This window comes from Emys orbicularis, chromosome 24 (genome assembly GCF_028017835.1).
Source record: "Emys orbicularis isolate rEmyOrb1 chromosome 24, rEmyOrb1.hap1, whole genome shotgun sequence".
Classification (NCBI taxonomy): Eukaryota; Metazoa; Chordata; order Testudines; family Emydidae; genus Emys; species Emys orbicularis.
In genome coordinates, this window is record NC_088706.1 from 281,354 (window position 1) to 296,477 (window position 15,124).

General features: G+C 46.4%; 1 protein-coding gene across 1 annotated transcript in view; it reads right to left on the reverse strand.

The window, feature by feature from the left end:
- The window catches only part of RANBP3 (RAN binding protein 3), a 184,507-nt gene that overhangs the window by 50,737 nt on the left and 118,646 nt on the right, over positions 1–15,124 (reverse strand). The window contains exon 9 of the mRNA XM_065422006.1: positions 4,192–4,311. Within this exon, the coding sequence (XP_065278078.1) occupies positions 4,192–4,311 (120 nt within the window). The remainder of the gene's footprint in view (positions 1–4,191; positions 4,312–15,124) is intronic.

Sequence of the window (15,124 nt, forward strand, 5' to 3'; positions counted from 1 at the left end):
GGGACCAGAGGCCTTGAGTCCAGAGCCTCCCTAGATGCGCTCCCCACCCCATCACTGAAGCATCTGTAAATAGAGTCAGCAAGTGTTGAGGTCTGGAGAAGGGCACTTCTGTCCAGACCGTTTGAGGATTGACCAACCACAGGAGAGTCTTGATGGCCAGTGGGGGAAGTGCGACTACCTTGTCCAAGCAGTTTTGGCTTGGGTGATACACTGATACCAGCCAGGACCAGAGAGGCCTGAGCCGCAGCCTTGCATGCTGTACTACATATGTACATGCGGCCACGTGCCCCAGAAGCTTCAGGCAGTTCTGTGCCCTGGTGATGGGGTATCGTCCGGGGTCCTCTATGATGGAGCATAAAGCCTGTAAACAAGACTCTGGTAGGAATGCTCTGGCTTGTCTTGAATCTAGAACTGCCCCTATGAACTCTGAGTGGGAGTGAGGGCTGACTTTTATGCATTTACCAGCAAGCCTAACCTGTCAAAAATTTACTTTATTAGGTTTGTGTGTGCCTCTACCTGAGCCCTGGTGCAGCTCTTGATCAGCCAGTTGTCGAGGTATGGAAACTCCTGCACCCCTCGCTTCCCCAGGAAGGCTGCGACGACTGCCATGCACTTGGTGAACATGCGAGGGGCCATTAACAAGCCAAAGGGGAGAACTGTGAACTGGTAGTGGGTATGGTTCACTACAACCCGGAGGAATCTTCTGTGATTGGAGATGACTGATACATGGAAGTATGCGTCCTTCAAATCGAGGGCGGCATACCAGTCCCCCGGATCCAGGGAAGGGATAATGGATCCCAAGGAGTTCATGCAGATCCTCAACTTCTTCATGAATCTGTTAAGATTTCACAGGTCCAGGATAGGTCTGAGACCACCGCTGGCTTTCAGGATTAGGAAATAGCTGGAGTAGAAACCTCTGCCCCTTAGCTCCTGAGGGACCTTCTCTACTGCTCCCACTCTTAGGAGCATTTGCACCTCTTGCGGTAGAAGCTGGTCTTGAGAAGGGTCCCTGAAGAGGGACAGGGAGGGAGAATGGGATGGAGGTGGAGAACTGAAGTGAATATCCCAGTCCTATCGTGTGTAGCACCCAGAAGTCTGACATAATCTGGGCCCATGCAGGATAGAAGTGGGATAAATGGTCCAAGAAACACAGGGGAGAAACACAGGGAGATGAACTGGTGCATCGCCCTCAGGCACACCCTCAAAAGTTCTGGATGTTTTGCAGGTCTGGGACCCTGAGTAAATGAAGGCCTCCTAGTATGGTTTCTGCCCCTCTTTCTGATGTAATCCTGCCTATGCTGAGATTGATAGAAGTGAGGAAGGGGTTAAGGTCTAAAGTGTTTCCTTTGTGGAGCCAGAGTATGAAGCCCCAGTGACTTGAGGGTGGCCCTGGAGTCTTTTAGGCTGTGGATCCTCGAGTCTGTCTTCTTGGAAAAGGGGGATAATCCCCCGAAAGGGATGTCCTATATGGTCTGCTGGACCTCATACGGGGAGTCCCGAGGCCTGGAGTCAAGAGCTCTGCCTCATGGCTACAGCCGAAGACATGGTATGAGTCGCCGAATCAGCCACATCCAGGGCTGCTGTAACGAGGCCTTGGCCACCAATTTTCCCTCTTCCACAAGGCCAAGAAACCTGCCCTGCACTCCGTTGGCAGCAGCTCCATAAACTTTGACATCGCTCCCCAAGAGTTGGGGCTATATCTGCCGAGGATCACTTGATGGTTGGAAATCTGAAGCCCCCAGTAGAATATACTTTTCTACGGAAGAGGTCCAACTTCTTAGCATCCTTGGCCTTCGGTAAAGGCCCTTGTGGGCCTTGACACTTGCATTCATTTGCTGCTACCACCAGGAGGAAGCCTGGTGGTGGGTGGGAATATAGGTATTCAAACCCCTTAGACAGGATGAAATACTTTCGCTCCATCCTCTTTGCAGTAGGGACCAAAGAGGCTGGGGTCTGCAATTTTTAGCTGTGTCTTGGACGGTCTTAATAAGTGGTAGGTCGACCCGGGATCGGCTTGAGGGGGCCAGGATGTCCACCATAGGTTCTGAGGCCTCGGAAATGTCTTCAACTTGGAGCCCCAGGTTCTGGGCCATTCTCTTCAAAAGTTGTCAGTGGACCTTGCTGTCATCAAGGATGGTTGTAGAGGAGGTCCCTGTCACAGCTTCGTCTGGTGAAAGGAACAGGCTCTTGCTCCTGTCCTTCCGTTCCAAGGGGGTCACGTGGTACTGGTTCCTCCAGTATGGCATCCAGTTTGGTGCCATGAGGTTGGTCCTGCACCAAAGGGAGCAAAAGAGGGCTCTGCTCTCTGAGGCAACGGACAAAGACCGCCTCGAATGCGACCACTGGGCTTGGTGGAACGCCATGGTTTCCAAAAGGGCCATTGCGCTGGTACCGGCCACTGCTTGGGCCAGGGCACAAGAGGGAAAGACTGACCCATGTCAGTCCTTGAATGTCTATGCTCCGACCTGTGCCAGCTCCTCCTAGAAATATAGGATTCCGGCTCAGAGTCCGATGCGGAAGACTCTTTTCGTGCCTGACAGTGCCGGGGTAAAGACTAGTGCGGCATCATAGCTGGCTTGCTCCCGGATGGTACCGGGGGCAAAGAAGACCAGTGTGGCACCATAGCCAGCTTCCCTCAGGATAGTTCCAGGAGTCTTTGCAGTGCCGGTGCTTTCGGGCCCAGTGCACACTCTCACCTGGTGGGAGACGGTGATACTGTGAAGGCTATTAGTTCCCTAGCTGCCTCAAAAGTTTCAGGCATGGAGAGCAGCTCCAGCGTGTCTCTCCGCAGCTCTCCCGAGGACGGGAGTCCATCGGCACTGGACTTAATATAATATAATATATGGAGATATACCTATCTCCTAGAACTGGAAGGGACCCTGAAAGGTCATAGAGTCCAGCCCCCTGCCTTCACTAGCAGGACCAAGTACTGATTTTGCCCCAGATCCCTAAGCAGCCCCCTCAAGGATTGAGCTCACAACCCTGGGTTTAGCAGGCCAATGCTCAAACCACTGAGCTATCCCTCCCTAGCCCTTGACTGATCTCTCACTGGGGCCGGAGTCATTGGTGCTGTGCTGGGTAGAGTAAGTGGCCTGGTGCGGGTCACACTCCGCTCAAGTCCTTTTGCAGTGCTGGCCTCGGCGTGGATGAGTGCCCCCCATCAGATTTCTTCTGCTTCTTGAGCGGCACCGGCGACTGGCGGCAGTGCCGTGCACTGCCGTGAGCAGAGCCTCTATGTGCCAGAAAGTCCTGCCGGTGCTGAGAGTCTATAGACATAGTCCTTTTTCGGTGTAGAGGTCTCCCTCGTCAATGCCAGTGCAACTTCGCACCGCTGCAGACGTGCTTGGTGCCAGTTCAGCTGAACTTGGCTCCAAGTGGGGGCGAAGGGCTGTCTCCATCAGGGGGAACTTCAGCCTCTGATCCCTCTCCTTTTGAGCTCTAGGACGAAATCCCCTGCAGATCTTGCAGTGCTCCTTTTGATAGGATCCTCCCAGACACTTCAAGCAAGAAGTGTGAGGGTTGCTGTTGGGCACAGGCTTATTGCAAGACGTGCACGGTTTAAACCATGGATACTGAGGCATGCCCCAGTCCCAGGACAGGAAAGAAGGGGGTGACCCCGATAAGCGGGTCCTAACTACACTAAAGTACTACATTAAACTAAATATACAATATATATGCCCAGGTTGACTAACAAACTAGTATAACTATATACAGGGAGAAAACGGTAAGACCACTACGGTAGCACTTGCAGATGCAAGAGAGAAACAACATTCCAGCCAACCGTCACAGGTGGTAAGAAGGAACTGAAGAGGCCGGGGGCCGGCAGGACTCTATATACGGCGCCAGAAAGGTGCGACTCCAGGGGGCTCTAGAGCCGACCGATATATAGCGCTAGGGGAAAATCTTCTGGCGACTGTGCATGCGGTGCGCACACACCTACTTGGAATCAACGTGAGCTAGCACTCGAAGAACAACAAACCAGAATTACAGGAGTTTTCAAAAACAAACTCCATCACACACACAAAAAGAGAACGAACTTTGGGCATTTTAAGCCCAAGCCATCGCTTTGTTCCCAGGACTCAGAAACCAGCTTTTTATACTGGATGTTTTCACTTTAAAGTTTTCACCTGGAGTAGCAACTTTCATTTAAGTTCAATCACATAATCTTTGTTTTTCTGATTAAATATATACCTTAACTCTGTCTCTTAAGTTTTGCCCAAATACAAATGCTTGCTGTGCATTGTGCTCTGACTTCTCGCCGTTTTCATCCTCTGAAGTATTGTTAGACTCATTTTTCTGACATTCTCTCACCTAAAGGAAAAAAAACGGAGAAAAATTAAGCCTAGAGAAATTAGATCAGTTTGTTGAATAACATTTTTGTTAAAAACTATACTTTTTCCTTTCCAATAATTTTCATTAATGCTATGCACTAGGAACAAGGGGGGGCTCCAAAGAGGATGGAGCTCGGCTGTTCTCAGTGGTGGCAGATGACAGAACAAGGAGCAATGGTCTCAAGTTGCAGTGGGGGAGGTCTAGGTTGGATATTAGGAAAAACTGTTTCACTAGGAGGGTAGGGAAGCACTGGAATAGGTTACTTAGGGAGGTGGTGGAATCTCCATCCTTCAAGGTTTTTAAGGCCCGGCTTCACAAAGCCCTGGCTGGGATGGTTTAGTTGAGGTTGGTCCTGCTTTGAACAGGGGGTTGGACTAGATGACCTCCTGAGGTCTCTTCAAACCCTAATCTCCTATGATTCTACAAACACGTCAATGTTACTATAAAATTTGTCTATGGATAAATATACATATTACAGTGATAGTGATAGGAAAAAACCCACAATAAATCAGCAATTAATGTAAGAACATTAGAACAGCCATACTGGGTCAGACCAAAGGTCCATCTAAATCCAGTATCCTGTCTTCCATCAGAGGCTGGTTCCAGATGCTTCAGAGGGACAAAACAGGGCAGTATATCAAATGATCCATCCTGTCATCCAGTCCCAGCTTCTGGCAGTCAGATGTTTAGGGACACCTAGAGCATGGGGCTAATAGCCACTGATGGATCTATCCTCCATGAACAATGGGACCCCAATACAAATATTGACTGGACCAGATAAAATAGTTCATCTAGAGAACCACTGATAACGTAAGGGTTGAAGAGGAAATACTTCACAGAATGGAGACACCTATTAGACCTATATGCATTACAGTTTCTTTATAACTGCAATGTTTCAAATACATTCACAAAGATCATTTCTAAAGAGAATAATTGCAAGGTTCCACTTACTTGCAGGCTGTTTTTTTCCCTTTAGATGCCATTTAGTGGCCAAAAACATAGGGGACAGGGGGTGGGGGAATTATGATGCCTGTTATCAAACTTTAAGCCATCAGGCTGACATTTTCCATGTCTACTCTCTGCCCTGGACATATTTTTTTCAAAGCTTCAGTGAAAACAATTAAGCCACTTCCACTGTCTAGGTGACTCAGCTCAGAAACTTCCTCCTCCCTTGGGAGTCAATGAAAGTTGCATTCGGCTGGTTTCAGTGGCTCATTTCCTGCCCCACTTCTCTCAGGCTTTGCCACTATACTACTTTCCAGGCTGCTAGCTCGCTGTCCTGGACTTCTAGTTCCCTCTGCTTCCTGGCTGCAGGCCAGATTTTCAGCTCTATGTTCTTGACCCCCTGCTGTCTGGGTCCATGGAACAGTGCAAGAAGCAGGCACTGGAATACAACTAGCTCCCCCTTTGGGGAAAGCTGGACAGCAATGAGTAGCTGCAGGGCAGCAGGGCACAGAGAAAATGAAAGGTTAGTGAAGTCCATGGCAAAATACTATAGCATCTTGGGAAAATGCCGAATTCTACAACTATGGAATTGGAATCCACAGGGTCCTGAATGAGATGAATGGGGCAGCTCACACCTTTCAGAGCTATTGTTTCCAGCAGACTCACTGCATCTGTTATCCTTGAAAACATGAACAGAGGACATTTACACAGCCAAGCATGATTTTTTTTTAATGGAAGGTCAGATTCTGGAGCACAATTCTGTGGCAAGCAGGAGTGCAAGTAGGGTGGTACCTGCCAGTTCACAGTACCGGCAAGAGCTTTTTAGCAGGTACGGGGTACTGGAAAGACTTGGGGCTAGCCCCCCCCCAGAGGGGGAGGGGCTGCGCTCTGCTCCTTAAAGGAGCAGAACACGGCTAGGGAGGCATTCATTCTTTAAATGGCTTTAACAGCACAATACATATGCTAACAAACTTAAACAAAGTCTAACATGCATTTTGTTAACTGGAACTGGAGCAGCAAAACAAAGAAAACAAATGCCTCATTTTCCAGCTTTGTGGGTGAGAGAGAACTATAAGTGAAGATTATAATGCCGGACACTGATGGCCTTAAACCAGCTGCCTCAGGAATCTGCCAAGAACTTCGCTGAAAATATGTTCCTCATCTTAGCAATGGAGCTAAGACTTATCACACATCTGCCCACCTTTATTCGAATGAAGCTCCTTCTGATCTGACAGCTCAGGCATTGTCAGTTTCATCCAGAATAATTTACGAACTTGGAACCTAATCCTGTAAATCCTTAATCATTTGATCAATCCCATTGAAGATAATGGGACTATTTGCACGACTATGGACCCCTTTTGTGGACTGGTAAGAGTTTCAGGAGTCTGTTCCTATAAAGGAAGTTGAATCCCCCATTGAAAAGCAATGTTTGGGTACAATACCATAAAGCAATTTAGGATACAGTTCTAATTACATTTTACATACTATTTGTTCTACAGACCCCCTCCATTAAGGACACAGGATGGACACTGAATGAGGCACAAAGTGGCAAGAAGAAATAGGATATTCTCTTATATTTAAGGTACTGAACTGAGATCCAGGAGAGCTGGTTTATTCCTGGCTCTACTACAGGTTTTGTGCATGATGTTGGATAAGATTATCTATTGTGACAGGGTCAGGCCAGATGGCTACAGGAGAGTGATGGAAGGCAGATATATAAGCCTCAGATTAAGCAGGTCCCTTTTCCCTGGGTAAGGTAACAGGGGTGGTTCCAGAACAATCAGGAACTTGCTGGAACCAATTAAGGCAGGCAGGCTAATTAGGACATCTGGAGCCAATTAAGAAGCTGCTAGAATCCATTAAGACAGGCAGGCTAATCACGGCACCTGGTTTAAAAAGGACCTCACTGCAGTCAGTGAGGGGTGTGCGAGGAGCTGGGAGCAAGAGGTACGCAAAAAGCTGAGAGTGAGTAGGCGTACTGCTGGAGGACTGAGAAGTACAAGCATTATCAGACATCAGGAGGAAGGTCCGGTGGTGAGGACAAAGAAGGTGTTGGGAGGAGGCCATGGGTAAGTAGCCCAGGAAGTTGTAGCTGTCACGCAGCTGTTACAGGAGACACTAAAGACAGCTGCAATCCACAGGGCCCTGGGCTGGAACCCGGAGTAGAGGGCGGGTCCGGGTTCCCCCCATCCCCCCAACTCCCTATTTGATATAAGAGGAGTTCATCTGGACTGTGGGTCCCACCAGAGGGGAAGGTCTCTGGCCTGTCCCCCGACCCATTAGGTGGGCCAGCAGAGACTGCGGGGGATTGTTCTCCTTTTCCCCATGCTGGCCAGTGATGTGGTTAGACGAATGAACAGCAGGTTTGTGCCACTAACAAAAGGAGCCAAACTGAGGACTGCCGAAAACCTCTGAGGCTAGCAAATCCACCAGAAAGTGCAGAACCCACCAAGGCAGAGGAGGAACTTTGTCACACTATGTATATACACGGAGGGCCAAATTAAGGTTGCACTGACAACCTTTATTCTGGCATTTTTAACATCTGAGCGCATATCTTTGCGATCTTAAAGTTCTGGTAATAGTTTCTCAGGACATGCTCTTTTATACGCCTCTTGACAGGAGAGCAATGTGATTGCACTAGGAGGCAATGTCACCACATGTGTGCCACTGAAATGTACCTGCCACAACCCTTCTAACACACGGAAGAAAGCTGGGTGTCTGGCTAGAGACAGAAGTAGCTGTAAACACCAAAGAGGTGGCTTTTACACTTTGTTATAACATGCACTGTAAACGTGTGTGTGTAAATCCCCAAATAATATTGTGCAAGGTCATCTTGGTCAAATGGAAAGAAAAAAAATCTAGATTAATACATTTTAATTCCAGAATGGATTCAATCATTATGATCATCTAGAATGACCTCCTGCATAAGAGGGGCCATAGAATGTCACCCAAAAACTCCGGCGACGACTGCAGTAACTTGTGGTTGGGCTAGAGAATCTTTTCGGAAGACATCCACAATATAGCAACAGAGGGTCCTGTGGCACCTTTAAGACTAACAGTTAGTCTTAAAGGTGCCACAGGACCCTCTGTTGCTTTTTACAGATTCAGACTAACACGGCTACCCCTCTGATACTATCCACAATATAGATTCAAAAATTTCAAAAGAAGGAGAATCCACCACAAGTTTTGGTAAGGTGTTCCAATGGCTAATAACCCAAACTGTTAAAAATGTACACCTTATTAAACATTCCTATGCCTTTGGTCGTTTTTTCGTAAAGAACCCCTTGCTATCAGAAATCTCCCCATGTGAGTACTTATTATAGATTGTGTTCAAGTCGCCTCTTGCTATTCTCCTAGATAAAATAAACAGACAGATTCTTCAGTCTCTCACTATAAAGAAAGGTTTTCAAGACCTCAAATGATTCTTATAGCTCTTCTGAACTCTTTCAATTTTTAAATATCTTTTTTGAAGTGTGGATACCAGAACTGGACACAGGATCCAGTAATGGTCTCACTAATGTCATATACAGAGGTAATATCACCTCCTCACATCTACTCAACATTCCCCGGATTATAAACTGATAGCTCATGTTCAGTTGGTTATCTATCATAACCCCCGAATTCCTTCTCAGAATCATTACTTTCCAAAATACAGGCCACCCATCCTGTAAGTACAACCTACATTCTTTGTTCTTCGATTATGATCGTGCCTGTGAACTTATTAAAACAGTTTTGATTGCATGCACTTTATCAAGCCATCCAGATCACTTTGTGCAATTAAGCTGTCATTTATCACTCCACCAGTTTTTTTTTATCTCTGAAGACTTTACAAGCAATTATTTTAGATTTTCTTCCCCTGGTATCAAGTTTCTTTGATGTGACCTATTTGCCATAAAAGCATGTCAATAGGAATTCATTTTATTACTCTTCTGTAGTTCCCTATTAAGTCTCAAAAACTATTTCATTATTTTGCCTGGAGGATCAATGCCCGGTTAACGGGCTTATCATTACTTAGGTCATCCCATTTATCCTTTAAAAAATATTGGCACATTAGCTGTCTCCCAGTCCTCTGGGATTTCCCCATATTCCAAGATTTGTGGATAAAGGAGAAGCAGCTGACATAATTTATTTATGTTTGCAGTGTTGTAGCTGTGTTGGTCCCAGGATATTAGAGAGACAAGGTGGGTGAGGGTAATACTTTTTATTGGACCAACTTCAGTTTCCAGGCTTTTGAACTGACCGAGAGCCTGGAAACTGAAATTCATAACTCTGTTAGACACCAAAAATCATGGACTTAATAAAGACACTGGATTTATGGGTGATTACAACAATCTGTAACTCACTAACCCTCCTTTGTCCTATGGATGTAGAGGTGTTAACTGCCCACTTGACCTTGAATGATCTCATGCAACGGTGTTAACTCTTTATCTGTTCCACCATGCATTTAGCTGTGACACTGAGGCCTTGGCTACACTTGGGAATTCACAGCGCTGTGAAGTGCGAGTGTAGTTGCGCCGCCAGCGCTGCGAGAGCTCTCTCGCAGCGCTGTATGTACTTCACCTCTCTGAGGGGAGTAGCTTGCAGCGCTGCGAGCGAGTGTGCAGCGCTGCAGGCGCTGATTACACAGGCGCTTTACAGCGCTGCACTCGCTGCGCTCGGGAGGGGGGGCATTTTCACACCCCTGAGCGCAGCAAGTTGTAGCGCTGTACAGCGCCAGTGTAGCCAAGGCCTCAGGGTATGGCTACACTTGCAGCTGTACAGCGCTGTGAGTTAAACCCACCTTCGTACAGCTGAGAAGGGAAAGCGCTGCAGTCTGTCCACACTGACAGCTGACAGCGCACTGTCATGGCCGCATTGGGAGCAGTGCATTATGGGCAGCTATCCCAGCATTCAAGTGGTTGCAACGTGCTTTTCAAAAGGGTGGGGTGGGATGGAGTGTGACAGGGAGTGTGGAGGGAGAGAGTGTGGGTTTTTGGGGTGCTGAGTGTGTCAGCATGCTAGCTTGTAAGTTCAGACCCCCCTACTTCTCACTCACTCACTCAAAGCAAACAGCAAAATGTTTGCTTTTTCTCTCTGAAACAGAGCTTTAAAAGGGCACTTCCGCATTCCTGCAGCATTCCTGCAGTAGATCAGAACAATGAGATGAGTGGCCATTATCACAGCGCAGCAAGTTAACTCCTCGTTCACACTGACACCCGGGAATTGTAGCCAAGGCGCAGCAAACGTTATTCTTCTCGGGGAGGTGGAGTACTAGCAGTGCTGTAGCCACGGAGATACAGCGCTGTACGTGCCTTGCCAGTGTGGACTGGGAGTGACGTACAGCGCTCTGGGAGGCTTTATTGCGCTGTAACTCACAAGTGTAGCCAAGGCCTCAGTACCTTTCCCAGACCTGAAGAAGAGCTCTATGTAAACACAAAAGCTTGTCTCTTTCACCAACAGAAGTTGGTCCAATAAAAGATGCTTCACCCATCTTGTCTCTATAATTTATTTAGACCTTCAAAAAGGCCTTTGACAAGGCCTCTCATAAGAACTAAAGAAGTTAAGTAGTCATGGGGTGTGAGACAAAGTATGGTATCAAGTATCAGGGGGTAGCCGTGTTAGTCTGGATCTACAAAAACAACAAGGAGTCTGGTGGCACCTTAAAGACTAACAGATTTATTTGGGCATAAGCTTTCGTGGGTAAAAACCTCACTTCTTCAGATGCATACAGTGAAAGTTACAGATGCAGGCATTATATACTGAAACCTACTGACCGCTATACATACCTACATGCCTCCAGCTTCCATCCAAGACACATCACACGATCCATTGTCTACAGCCAAGCCCTAAGATACAACTGAATTTGCTCCAACCCCTCAGACAGAGACAAACACCTACAAGATCTTTATCAAGCATTCGTAAAACTACAATACCCACCTGGGGAAGTGAGGAAACAGACTGACAGAGCAAGACGGGTACCCAGAAATCACCTACTACAGGACAGGCCCAACAAGGACAATAACAGAACACCACTGGCCATCACATAGAGCCCCCAGCTAAAACCTCTCCAGCGCATTATCCACGATCTACAACCTATCCTGGAAAATGATCCCTCACTCTCACAGACCTTGGGAGGCAGGCCAGTCCTCGCTTACAGACAACCCCCCAACCTGAAGCAAATACTCACCAGCAACTACACACCACACCACAGAAACACCAACCTAGGAACCAATCCCTGTAGCAAACCTCGTTGCCTACTCTGTCCCCATATCTACTCTGGCGACACCATCAGAGGACCCAACCACATCAGCCACACCATCAAGGGCTCATTCACCTGCACATCCACTAATGTTATATATGCCATCATGTGCCAGCAATGCCCCTCTGCCATGTACATTGGCCAAACCGGACAGTTCCTCCGCAAAAGAATAAATGGACACAAATCGGACATCAGGAATGGTAACATACATAAACCAGTAAGTGAACACTTCAATCTCCCTGGTCATTCTATTACAGATTTAAAAGTCACTATCATTGAACAAAAAAACTTCAGAAACAGACTTCAAAGAGAAACAGCAGAACTAAAATTCATTTGCAAATTCAACACCATTAATCTGGGCTTGAATAGGGACTGAGAGTGGCTGGCTCATTACAGAAGCAGCTTTTCCTCTCCTGGAATTGACACCTCCTCATCTATTATTGGGAGTCGACTACATCCACCCTGATTGAATTGGCCCTGTCAACACTGGTTCTCCACTTGCGAAGTAACTCCCTGCTCTCCATGTGTCAGTATATAATGCCTGCATCTGTAACTTTCACTCTATGCATCTGAAGAAGTGAGGTTTTTACCCACGAAAGCTTATGCCCAAATAAATCTGTTAGTCTTTAAGGTGCCACCAGACTCCTTGTTGTTAAAGTATGGTAATGGATCAAAAATTGAGATAAGAAACAAAGTAGAATTTAGAAAACATGACCTTTGAGTAAAAGTTGAAAAACTGGGCAAATTTAGTCTAGAGAAGAGAAGCCTGACGGGGGACCTGAGAACAGTCTTCAACTATGTAAAAGGCTGTTATAAAGGGGACGATGATCAATTGTTCTCCATGTCCACCAAGGCTAGAACAAAAAATAATCTGCTTAGTTTGCAGCAAGGGAGATTTAGGTTTGATATTTCAAAAAAATAAATAAAAATAAACTATAAGTGCTACTTAAACATTTAAAAATATATATAAAAATCAAATAATTCAGATTTAATATCTTTCTGCCTAAATATTTAGATTCCAAAAAACGTGAAAACTGAGTTTGAAGTAAATAGTCTCAGTAACAGTGATCTAGTAGTGCTACTTCTATACTTAACATGGCACCATATATTTACTCATGTAACAAGAGGCCTGGACTTGACATGACTCTCAGCCATCTTGTGTATGGACTTCGAGTCATCTTGGATGCTCAGCCACCATAAGTTGGAAACAAAACTACAGGGTCAGGAGAACTAGAGCTTGATGGAGGCAGGCAAAGAGAAAAGTATCAGCTGCAGCATTACTAACAGGGACAGATATATATTCACAAAGTCATGAGCACTGGAAGAGAATGGACAAGCTAACCTTGAATTTTTGCAGTTTCTTACTGGTAATAAAAAGTATGAGGTGTTGCTGTTGCAAGTGTATCCCACTAATGGAGCATAAAGATAAGTAGACCTTGAGAAGTTTTTACTAGCTTTGAAAAATACAACAGCTAATGAGTTGGTGGTCTTAGGCATGTGAACCTCTCTACAGTGAAAATGATTGGTTAGTGGGGTTTTTTCATAGCTGCGTTTTAAGAAAGTTAATTGGTTAAGAGAAATCCTCTTTTAACTATATAATGAGGGTCAGAAAACAAGCTCGTTGAGTCAAGACCAAAGCTGCTAGGATTTTTAACCCCGGCACAACTAGACTGTGTAGAACTGGAGCCCCGGAAATGATCGGGTCCTGACTGGCCACTGGGAGATGTCCATCTGCTTTATTGGGAGTGGTGAGCATTAGATGCTTGGCATGTGAATTCTGTTGATTGATTATTAATTGCTAATAAATACATGTACATGTTTAAGAATGTTTACTGTGTGATAAAGGCTCCTTCACTGGGCCAAGGTACCGTTAACCTGTAGAAGGTAACTGGGCCCTGGGAAGGGGGGTGGAGGCCCCAAATTGTGCGGGTGATTGAATGGGTGGAGATGTGGGCACCCTAAGGTCCTTTGGACCAAATCAATCGAGCCTAACACAGTAAATCACAGTAGGATACAACACTGATGTCCTTGTGCCTTACCAAAGTTAGCAACCAAGTGGCAGAATGGCCATCCCCAGACACGAAGGAAGGGGACCCCTAGGGATGGGGGCTAGATGAGAAGCCCACCCTCCTTGCTAAATGGGTAGAATGAGGTCCGTGCCCATGGGAACAGGATGCATTCTAGGGAAAGGAGGCACCTGAATCTTCTTGTAAGGGGTTTGAAGTGTATATGAAGTTGAAACCAAAGAAAGATGCTATAAGGGCGGCAGTCAGCCAGGCATTATGGAAAGCTGACAATCTTTTGAGGTTGGTATTATTCCAGGAAAGGCAACTGGAGGGTTGTCAATTGGAGCTGGGAAAAGTTAGAGATAACCTGAGCCAAATTAAGGCATCTCAGTGTGCTCGTGCAGCCTCAGCATTACAGACTGCAACTGCTCTGCAGACAAAAGCAGGAGAATGTGACCAATGGAAACTGCAAATAGACAAGCTAACTGAGGAAGTGACTACCTTGCAGCAGAAACTGGGAGATGCACACGGCAGCAGTTAGAATAGTCCTTCATGAAAAACAGGATTGGGCCCATACAAACAGTGACCATTCAGTCTGCAAACAGATAGAAAAACTAAAACATATGTTGGGAGCCCATAGGGACATCATGGCAGCAGTAAGGAATAAGAGTAGTGTAGGTGCAGACCATGGGGATACTTCAAACCCCTCGGATGATACTTGGGACAGGGTTAATTGGATCGATCCCGAGGCAACAGATCACAGGTTATACCTCTCCCCCTCCCCCAATGCCTTCCCTGAAGTGCCACATTCCTCCTTGAAAAGGGAGTTACAGAGTTTGGGGTCAGATATGTGGCTCACTAAACCCATTGCCCCGATAATTAACAAAACAGTCATAAAAACAGAACCCCTCCCCGAAGGCACTGGAAACAGACAAATGAGGGAGAAAGTAACTATTGTTATTACTACTGATCTCACCTTGGAACAGATACAGGCTGCCCAGATGTTGGGGCTCTTACACAGAGATACATGTATGGATTAGAGACGGTGCAATCGATACAACAACCTGTGTGGAGGGTGGCAGACTATGAGGCGGTAGCCCAAGCTTGTACTAATGCTTCTGATTGGGCTGTAATAAAGAATGCCACAGAGAATTTGGATGTGGATGTAGGGAGATGGAATTGAGTGAAGGAATTAAGGAAGGTGGTTATGTTAGCAAGGCAGTTACGTAAACTGTTCCACCTGACGGAACAGGGCCCCAGTGAATCCCCAGAATTGTACCTTACTAAGAAAGAGGTCCTGGTTATAGCTGCTGGGATCGTACAAGCTGGTGATAACCCCCCTTTTGACACCCCGGGTTTTAAGACTGCAGTGGTGGATGGTTTAAATCCTAAAATGAAAGTCATTTGGGGACCTGTGGATGTAACTAGGGACTATGAGACCTTAAGGCAAGAAATTTTTAGTGCTGCCATAATTTTCCAAGAGACACAGGGTGAAGCAGGAAAAGGGCATAAGGACAGGAGAATGGAACAGGTCCAGACAGTAACCTTCACTATCAATGGATCCCCAGACCACCAAGGGAAATTGGGCAGAAAAGGGGCAAAT